This window comes from Manacus vitellinus, unplaced genomic scaffold (genome assembly GCF_001715985.3).
Source record: "Manacus vitellinus isolate BGI_N305 unplaced genomic scaffold, ASM171598v3 scaffold_26_pilon, whole genome shotgun sequence".
Taxonomy (NCBI): Eukaryota; Metazoa; Chordata; class Aves; order Passeriformes; family Pipridae; genus Manacus; species Manacus vitellinus.
Window position 1 is genome coordinate 291,786 of NW_021939960.1, and position 10,583 is coordinate 302,368.

General features: G+C 44.8%; 1 protein-coding gene across 6 annotated transcripts in view; it reads left to right on the forward strand.

The window, feature by feature from the left end:
- Positions 1–1,933, forward strand: part of PTPRT (protein tyrosine phosphatase receptor type T) — a 272,419-nt gene extending 270,486 nt beyond the window's left edge. For 5 of the 6 annotated variants that reach the window (XM_018073971.2, XM_018073972.2, XM_018073973.2 and 2 more), the window contains 2 exons: positions 485–620; positions 1,324–1,933. In XM_018073971.2, coding sequence (XP_017929460.1) covers positions 485–620; positions 1,324–1,377 — 190 coding nt within the window. In that variant the 3' untranslated portion in view covers positions 1,378–1,933. The remainder of the gene's footprint in view (positions 1–484; positions 621–1,323) is intronic. The other variant, XM_018073978.3, reaches the window with a different exon arrangement.
- The last annotated feature ends 8,650 nt before the right edge of the window (positions 1,934–10,583 follow it).

Consider the following 10,583-nt stretch of genomic DNA (forward strand, 5'->3'; position numbering starts at 1 on the left):
CAGGAATCCCTTAGCCCTTCCATCCCTGTCTCCTGCCCTGAAGGTCTCCACTTTCATAGAATCATGGAATGGTTTGGGTTGGAAAGCACTGCAAAGACCACATCACTCCACCCCCTGCCATGGGCAGGGACACCTTCCACTGACCCAGGTTACTCCAAGCCCTGTCCAACCCGGCCTTGGACACTTCCAGGGATGGGGCAACCACAGCTTCTCTGGGCAACCTGTGCCAGGGCCTCCCCACCCTCACAGGGAAGAATTCCTTTCCCAATATGCCCTCTGGCAGTGGGAAGCCATTCCCCCTTGTCCTGTCACTTCATGCCCTTGTCCAAAGTCCCCCTCCAGCTCTCTTGGAGCCCCTTTAGGTACACAAAAACCCTTGAATGTCCATGACCAGTTACAGACTTCCTTAGTGTCCCTGGGGGAGTTGTTCTCTCTGTCCCTCAGCCCTACCAGCTTCCCCTTCCCCTCTCTTCTGTGCCCCCAGGAACGGAGGGGGACGCAGCGGCACCTTCTGTGCCATCTGCAGTGTGTGTGAGATGATCCAACAGCAGAACATCATTGATGTGTTCCACATAGTGAAAACACTACGGAATAACAAATCCAACATGGTGGAGTCACTGGTAAGCTTTTTTTTTCCTGTGTGTTTCCCCTCCCAGCATGTTCCAGGGCCTTTAGGATAGGTAAAAAATTGTCGTGGCTTCGTTCAGGGTGAATCAAAGTGAATGAGAACATGAAGCCATCAGAATTATAATGGCTTCTGTTTTAGCATGTGCAATGAGTCCTCCTGCTTCTCTCTTTGAGCAGAAAAGGGTGCCCTGGCAAAATGATGAACACTGCCTCCCGTGCCCAGCTGGCTTCAGGAGGTCAGACCCCAAGGAGCTGGCACCGTGGCTGTGGGAAGGGGTGGGATCTGTCCTCCTGTCCATGCACACAGCCTGTGGTGCTGAATGCTGTGACATGCCTTGAAACCAGGGAGGGATAGCAGCCCGAACCCCAGGCCTTGCTCCCCGCAGCCCAGGAGATTAAACTGTCCTGAATTCAATCATCTCCATCGATCACGCTGAGTTCGTGCCTCAAAAGCAACGTGTGGAGGTGAATAATGAATAGTCCATACTGGGGCTGTCTCTTTGAGTGCTTCTCTCTTCCATTGATGATACCATCTCCTAGCAGTGCTTGTTCAGGATCACATAAAAAGGCAATCAGTGTTTGCCTGGTCCTGCCAAAGGGAATAAGAAAGGGAGAGGAGGTATTTTTGCTTGTAGAACAAGGCTCTGAAGAATTCACCCATATCCTAATGCCATTTCTTTCTGTTCTCTCTTGCAGGAACAGTATAAATTTGTATATGAGGTTGCACTGGAATACTTGAGTTCCTTTTAGCCCAGAGGAGGGAGGGGACCCTCGGATGTGCCAGACCCCAATCTCTGGCAGGCGCTTCTCCCCTCTCCCACACTGAAGGCAGTAACAAGTGTGGGAAGGAAAACCTCTCCTTCCTGGAGCAAGAGACTGAGGTTGCACAGACCTCACTGGAAGGAGGAGATGATGCCTGTGTGTGCTGCTGCCTGCTTTCTATTGGAACATCTACTGCTTCTTAAATAACCTACTGTAAAAATTAGCAAAATGGGAGACAGGCTGAAAGACTGGACTTTCTAATCCCCTCTGACTTCTTCTCTCCTCTTTTGGATTGTATTTTTGCTCTGCTTGCTGCAGAGTGGGGAAGGAATGAAACCCTTAGGAAATTCTCTTTTAAATGTCTCCTTTTTAATTTATAATTTTGTTCTCGAATCCCAGTCTTTTCATTTTTTAATTTTGTGCAGCAGTCATTTGGGAAAAATGAGATAGCCATAGGGGATACATGAAATATTTCATTACGGTTTGTCTACCTTATCTCTTTCCTTTTTTATTTGTTTTTTTTCCAAATGAAAAGGCCAACACAGAAGAAAAACAACCCTGGAATTCTCTCCCCACACGTAGTCCCTTTAAGCATGAAAATAGATGGTGGAGATGAGCAGCTGTTTGTGGATTCACTGCCTCCACACAAACGTTTCCTCCCAGTTTCTGCTCCACTCCCAGGGCTGTGCATGAACCGGTTCCACCTCTCTGCTCTGTGTTCCTTTGGGTGCTGGTGAAGCAATGCCACTGATGAGTTTCCCAGCCACTTGAAACCTTAAGGTTAAATATTTGCATCAAACAGATTGCAGTTTGTCTTGCAACTTCGGTAACTTTGTTACCACATTTTTCGAGTATTTGCTGGGGTGCAGTGTGTCTTTGAAAAAAAAAAAACAAAAAACAAACAGGGTATAAAGTAGGTATTATTGCTCATATACTATGTATTACTGGTTTTTATTTATTATTTGTATTGCTGTAGAACTTAGGACCCCTAGTCACGACAGGACCCTGCTGAACTAGGCACTGTGCAAACAGAGAGCAAAGAAGGTTCCTGCTCAAGAGTTTAAAAGCTGAAGGTTCTTAAAATTGGGTTTGGGCAAGATTTCCTCACTATTTCCAGGCCCTACAAGCTTTAAAATGGGAACCCATTGGAGCTGTAGGAAAGGTGATGTACATACACAGAAACCTGTTCTGACACATGTAAGGAGAAGTGTTAACCCAGCACAGCAACTTCTCTTCTTAAGCAAAACAGCTTTTTGTTTCATCCTGCAAAAAATGCCTGTGCAACTCTCCTGCTCCCAAACAAACACCAGATGTGTTTTGCCATGGCTCTGGGTCTCGCTCTGATTTCATACCAGCTAAGAAATTGCTTTTCTGAAAGAGTGTGTTTAAGTAGTTAATCACTAAGGTCTGCAGGGTAATCTTGGAGAAAAAGAAATAATTGAAAGAACAAGGCCTTACTATAATTAGTATTTGAATTTAGCCATTTATTTATCTGGAGGGTGCTGGATATGAGGTTGCTCTCTGTGTAAATTAGATTCTGGGATGTAGGTTTCTTTAAATTCAGACTTTCTAAAAGATAGATTGAAGGGAAGAGTTTAAGGAGACTCCACTTTCTTACCACCCTGTATTTTCCACCCTCAGGTAAATACTCAGAGGCTGTGCTGGGAGCTCTGTGCTCTCAATGTGTGACAAGTTCAACACATTTTGCTACTTCTGTCTGTAAGTTCAAAAGGTTTCACTTCATGATCATTATTTCTTCAATAAACAAACTGCCTTGGCAGTGAGGGATGAAAATGAGAGCTGACCAAAGCAGCTCTCAGCTCACACAGGTACCTCACCACAGAGTTTCCATCCACCAGGAGCTGCACCAGTCCAGGGAAGGGTGCTTGGAACTGCAATAATCCTCTTCCTGATAAGCAGATGAAGGGGTTCACGGGATGCTGAACCTCCTAGCCTGGATTCTTTCTAAGGAGCTTTGGATTCTTGGCTTTAATGTCATGAACCACATCCTCCCTGATGTGCTGTAAAGTGTTGGTGAGAACTCCCTCACAGGAGCCTCTGCTCTGCTTCTAGTTGCTCCTTTCTGTTGCCTGCAGGAGATCATGAAATCCCCTTTAGTTCCAAATGGGGCTGGAGGTGGGTGTCTGGCATCTCCTGGGACAGGCTACTAGTTTGAATTGTTGGGGTTTTTTCCTTATGCAACTAAGCAACACAAACAATTCTGCAGGGAAAAAAGAATAGAAGGCAAAGCAAAGCTATGAGATAAAAATGACCTTATATGGTGTTTTCATTACAGGTGGCTGGATGGAACAGTGTAGGTCAGGAGTTGGGAGCTATTAGTAAAGATGAGGGAATTCTGATCCCAGAATGGGATTTTTGAGCAAATGCCCACGTAGGAAGAAGCTACAAGTCAGCAAAGTGTTCGTGACTCTGCTGACTCCAGAAAGCCAGAGGGAATCAGTCCCTGTGGATACTATGGAAATATTAATTAGCATTTAGCATTCTGTTAATTTTACATGGAAAGTAGCACAGGGATAGGTCTCCTTCATGATATAGGAGGGGGAAAGACTGGTGGAAGCACTGAGAGTGACAGCCAGGATAAAAGGAACAGAATGGTAAAGAAATAGGATGAGATGTGAAGTATAGGACCTAATTCAGGCTTAACAGTAGCAGGAAGGAAAGTGGATTAAAAAAAGGGAATTAAGCCTGCAGGAGGGATGTGTGCATGGAGAGAAGGAGCTGTGGGATGAGCAGAGCAGAACAGCACTTGCAGTGGAGTTGTTTAAGGTCCTGAGGTAGGATTGACTGTGTTTTATGGTATGGAAAATGCTGCTAAAGGGTCAGAAGTCCCTGTATCAGGCTGGTCCATGGCAAGTCACGTGTGCTTTTGGCCCTCTGCAAACTCTAGGTGATGTTGGCATGAAGTGCAGGGGAAGATGTTAAAGCTAAATTTTACATTTTGTAGGAGTTAAATGCAAGTGTTGGTTGCCACAGCCCAGCTGTTAATCACACCTTGTTCTGTGGCCACTCAGCTGCAAGTCTGAACCCTCCTGTCCATGTGTGGAGGGTGCTCAGCAGACACTGAAGGTTTTGTTGCCAAACTGATATAAATTCCTGCAGTTATGGTGCTTTTGGGGGACCAACCCAGCTCCAGTGTGTGTTGTCTCTGGGATATTCCTGCTGTTCCTTGCTGCACACAGTGTATATATGCTGAGTGTGAATTAATGATGAAGGGGATTGTGTGGAAAGAGAGGACGAGTTGGCTTTAAATAACTTTATTACCTTGAAGTTGTTTAAACCCTAGAGAGCAGCCCATGGCAGAGCAGGTAATGTGTTTGAAGCATGATTATGGGTGATGGGTTTGTTTTTGTGGGGAAGGAGAGAAATTATGAAATGAGATGAGATAAAGGAGGTTTTCTCACTCCTGGAAAGATTAATAGTCAGGGTGAGCTTTCCAGCCTAAGCATCCCCTGCTGTGGATGGAAAGCGATAATGTGCAGTAGAAAAGGTGAATTCCTTCAAGTGATTGAATTTTAAGCTTGAAAAATATCATATTGCCCATTCAAATATCCACATTTGAATGGACATAATGAACATAAACTTATTCAGTCATCCTTCAGGGGTGAGGGAGCAGTTTATGATAGCACAGGGCTGGTGTAAGGTTTGGTCTGAAATACAAGGTACTAGAAATAGGGAAAGAAGCGTGGGTGAGGTGTGACTATGTCATACAGAGAGTAACTAACATCTGAAATTAGTATGGGATGTAACTGAAACAGTGAATTCCAGAGCTATCTAAACTGGCTGCTGGAGAAGAAAGAGCTTTCTAGATGGGAGATAGACCAAAACCCCTAAAAGATACAGTAGGCCTTAAGAATCTTTTCTTTTTTTGGTTTTATGTTTGCTTGGTGGGGGGGTTTGGGTCTGTATCTTTTTTTTAATTAAGATTGTGCAGGACTGATGTCCTATGCTGGCTCTTTTGTTTTGGTTTGGTTTTTTTTTTCTTCTTTGAAGGTAAGGTAAAAAGTGTTTGAACTGCTGTAAATAGACTTGAGGTACTTGTTTATCAGAATATCCTGAATCAGGACCTCTGATAGCAAGCAGGCAGATGGGGATGTGGAGGGTTGTGTGTGTTTGCAGGTTGGAATAACCTGTGTTCTCTGAGCAGGGAAGTTCCTTTCCTGGGCTATGATTAGTAGGAAGCCCTTTAATTTGGTATTCTTCAGCAAGGTTGCACAGAGTTATGTCTGCTTTTGCCATGCAACAGTGGGTCCCTCTTGATGTATTCACATTTTAGCCATTTTTGTGAGCTAGAGTTGTCCAGTTTGGTCCAGCAGCAGCAGGCAGTTGACTAACACTGAAAGGTTTTTACATGCACTGAAAAGGTGTGACTTTGTGTGGCCTTTACCCCCGAGATAACCTGCAGTTTCTGTCCCCTTGTCTTGTCCACCTGCACACGCATCTGAAGAATGTCCAGAGAATTCCTGAAAGGCAGACAGATATTTTGAGAGATGCCTCAAATCATTCTGGTCCATTTAACTCCACAGAGCAGAGGAGGGAACCCCAAAGAACAGCTGTTCCCTGCAGCAGCCTGTATTTGTGTGTCAGTAGTTTCCAACCTTTTATTCTGGAGCTGTAAACACCCTGGGAAAAAAAAGTCCAGTGGCAACATAGACCCCCACAGTTGTAGATTTGAGCCTCTAGATGCTAGACTGGCTTTTCCATTTACTTTTCACAGGCCCTTTAGCAGCAGTTTGTGGGATTTCCTTTGGGAATCTCAAGGCAGAGATTGCTGGTCACTGCTCTTGTTGTGCTGTAGAGTCAGAGAAGGAGAGAGGCTCCTGCAGCAGGTGGTTCAGAAGACACTTAAACCAGTTGCCATCTGGGAGAGGAGGAAAGGAGGAGAAATCTCCTTTGGGAGAAACCCAACTTTGGAGGAGAAGGCAGATTAAGTGGATCCTGAAAACAGGGAGGAATTTGCACCTTGCTCTCTCTCTCACTCTTGCACAGCTGCTCTTTATCTTTCTTACTCTTCCAAGTTCCTGCCAAGATCATAAAAAACAGGTAATGCCACATTCCGTGCTGTGGAGATGGAGCACTCAGAGTGTGACAGAGAGAATAAATCCTGAGGGACAGAGATAAAAGGAGATTCACTTGAGAGAGGAATCTTCAAATACGAGGTGCCTCTGCCTGTCACACCTGCAGAATTTTTAGTGAGTCGTCACAGAGCAGTGCACAGACCTGGCACGGTCCTGGGTGTGCAATGTGGTGGCAAAGTTCCACTTGGAGAACTTCATTGTCCTGGAATAAATGTGAGCAGCCAACTCCATTACGTTGGTAGCACAGTTAATTTTTGTGATCCCTCCAGCCGGTGCAAGGGGCATCTCAAGAACTTTGGTGTGAAACTGCTGTGTTTTCATTTGAGAGCCTTTCATTTGTCTTATGTGTAAAAAGAGTCAGTCAGCCCCAGATTTTTAAGAAAATAAAGGGGGACCACGTGGTTAAAGTGGCAAAAGTTATTCAGCATAACCACGGCCTTTGGGTCAAAAATTCCATATACCTGCTGTGTGAGGGTAGAACAAACCACCACAGCTCCCCTGCCCAGACACTGGAGCAGAAACAGAGAAAGCCAGGGAATTAAAGTCAGAGAGACATGAGTAATAAGGATTCTGTTAACCCTCCTGTGCTCCTGTTTATTTAGATTGCAGTCTTCTATAGCCATGCATACATAATATACAATTTAAATGCAAGTGCTCTTTCTTTCCCTGTTCCCAAAAATACCTACAGCTCTTCTTTCCTCCAGGGTGAGCCAACAGCATAGCAAGCAAAGCCCAATTTCTGCAGTTTTTGGCAAGGGCCACTAGGAAAATCCATCATGTATTATCTGCTCATTGACTTGGAAAAGGTATCAGTCATCTCCCTCATATACATACTTGAAGAATGCACAATTTGCTCAAACTGTCAAGCAGAATCATATGTTTTCATACACCGAGACCAAATCCTGGTGGTACAGAGTGTGATGGAAAGAAAAAAAATGACAAAAACTTGTAATTTGGTTGCTGACTTCCAGTGACCTCTAGTCTATAATCTCTATTTGCTGTGTTAAACTATTTTAAAAGTTTCCCTTGTAAAAAATAACCTCAGACTATCCTACAGGTTGATGTTGGATTAGCAGAATTGTGAAAACCTGGCAGCTTTTTCAGTTTCTAAAAACATGAGAAGTCTAAATTAGTCTTTTCCATCCTCGCCCCAGTGCATGCAGCAGATTTTTCACCACTATTGTGTTTTCAACCTGAGCCTTAAAAAACAAACTAATGCAGCAGACTGAATGCCAGATGCTGGTATTCCCATAGTGTTTCCTGGGGGCAAAAAAAAATAAATAATAATAATAATAAAAAAAAGAAGAATGAAATGAGAAAAGAACAAACTAAAATGTTGTTTTCTTGGAACTCAATTCAGCATGAGCTGTTTCTAAGCAGTATAAATGTGAGCAAGTCCACGTCACTTTGTCTGGAGGAAGGATGTGCTTGTTACAAGGTGAAGGTTTGCTCTTGATGTCCCTTTGGGACCACTCCTGATACTTCATATGTAGGTATCCAGCAGTGTAGTGGTTACTTCAGGGAGGGCACTTTGTCCCAAAAGGAGTGTTTCAGTGGAGACCTGTTCCCCTGAAATGTTACTGTTGGCGAGACTGTGTGAGACCCCTCGGGAGTGTTGCACTGTGGAGACTGATTTCCTTGTGTGAGTACATCATCTTTCAACAGGGACCTCCAGGAAATCTTATTTGTGCAAAGTTATGGAAAGAAGGGTGTTTTGGGGGGATGGAAGTGGGAGTGGGGCCAGCACTTCACAAGCTTTCCTGATTTTAGGTGCTCTGACAAGACTCCCCGGGGCAAAGGCTGGTCAGGTTTTCACGTTGCTGACAGTTGAACCAGAATTCATGTGCTGGACTTCCATGTACCTGGAGCAGAACTGGAATTACCCTCTCATCACCCCCCCCAGCCCTTTCTTGCATTGCCAGCATTTAAACACTGTACTTCTATGCCAAAAGTTTGAGCTGCATCCTTAACACATCCTTTAACCCCCCTGACTAACCACGGGGACAAAATTCACTCCCCTGCTGATTTAACCTCCTCCCTCCCCACGCCAACACTGTGGAAATCAAAATGTCCCAGCATTTTGTTGCCAGACTTGTCACCACTTCACACAGCCGTGCTGTGGCTGCCCCTGGCTCAGCAGGGTCCCATCCCAGGCCCCTGGATGTGTTCTCCAGCAGGGAGGAGTGCTGCATGAGAGCGAGTCTCTGCTGTTGCCATGCCGCCCCATCTTCCCCCCCTTTGGCCTTTCTGGATTCCTGGGTAAACTCACTTGTACAGTTTGGATGTTTGATAGATAAAGCACGTATGAAAAAAAAAAAAAAGGAAAAAAATATAAATACAAAACTCTCAACACTGTGCATTCAGTGTCTTTCTAGCTTAAAAGAAGGAAGGTAAATAATGTCAAGTCAATGAATATCAGATATATTTTTTGACTGTACATTACAGTGAAGTGTAATCTTTTTTTTACAACTGCGAGTCCATCTTATTTATTCTTGTAAATGTTCCCAGACAATGTTTGTAATATGGGCTGTGTTGCAAATCCATAAAATAAATCTGTGATCTGAGATTAATGTTTTACTAAGAGACTCTTGTACTTGTGGCTTTTCTTTGCAGTCAGAGGAGACAGTGCTGCCAGAAATGATGGGGTGATTGAATGACAAAAAGTAAGACCAGCATCTTGTCACAGTGATGGGCTTTGCACCGTGGTTGTCATTCAGGAGGAGGCAAAGAGAATTCACCAGGCACTTCAGTCTGGCTGCAGCTTTTGGGTCAGTCCCCTCAGAAAGGCTGTGGATGGGAGCTGAGCAGGTTGGAAAATTACAGTCTTAGCAGCATGGGTTAGAGCAAAGCATATTTTTGCAACTTTTTTCTTTCTGACAGATATCCCTGTATTGGTATTTCCTTGGTGTTCAGTACTGAATGATGATCACTAATATGGGACTGAGATTTTTCTGGTGTTTTCAATAGATGGACTGTGCTGGTTCAGCTGGGGTAGAGTTAATTTACTTCCCAGTGGTTGGTATGGGATTTTTGCCATGTTTTGGGTGTGTACTGGACACAGGGTTGATAATACAGATGTTTTTGTCATTGCTGGGCAGGGCTTACCCAGAGCCAAGGCCCTTTTTGCTCCTTGTACAGCCACGCTGGGGAGAGCTGGGGGGGTGTGGGAGGCTGTGAGGAGACACAGCCAGGACAGGTGACCCCAAGTGACCAAAGGGACATTCCAGACCATGACATCATGCTCAGTGTGTGAAGTGGGGGAAGAAGGAGAAAGGAGGGGACATCCAGAGTGATGGTGTTTGTCTTCCCAAGTCCCTCTCACATGTGCTGGGGTGCTGCTCTCCCAGGGATGGCTGAACACCTGCCCAACCATGGCAAGTGGGAGTGAATTCCTTGGTTTGCTTTGCTTGTGGGCACAACTTTTGCTTTCCTAATAAACTGTCCTTATCTCAGCCTACACTTATCTCAGCTTTTACCCTTTGATTCTCTCCCAGATCCTGCTGGGAGGAGGGAGTGGCTGTGAGGGGCTGGATTGGTGGGAGTGAAACCAAAACATGGACACAGAGAGGGTTTTGTGCAGATGTTGCTTGATTCCAAACCTGAACAGAGGGCAGGAGTGTCAGTACCAAGTGTTTTCACACCCTGCCCAGCAGACTCCCACTTCTGGTCTTCCACACTTCTCCAGTGACCCAAGGCAGGGTTTGACACCTTCAGTCAGTGCAGAGCAGCAAGACTGTAGGAGGCAAGAAAGTAGATGAGGCTACCATGCTCTGGAGACCACTTTATTCCAGAATACAAGCAGGAGAGCATCAATATTCACACCTTAGTGAGCCAAAACAAAGAGAGACCAGTCACACTCCACTCGTACAACCCAGCTGGGGTAAGAACTGCTCTTTTAGGCATTGTTCATTAGCCTTACTAAAAACAAATAAAATAAAAATAAGGTATCTTATCAAGGATGGCATAGCTCCTGTTTTTCTCAAAGGAGTTGGACTCAGTGGTCCTTGTGGGTCCCTTCCAACTCAGGATATTCCATGATTAAAACAAAGAAAATCTACCTTGGAAACATAATTTACTAATCCTTTCTGTATGTATTCA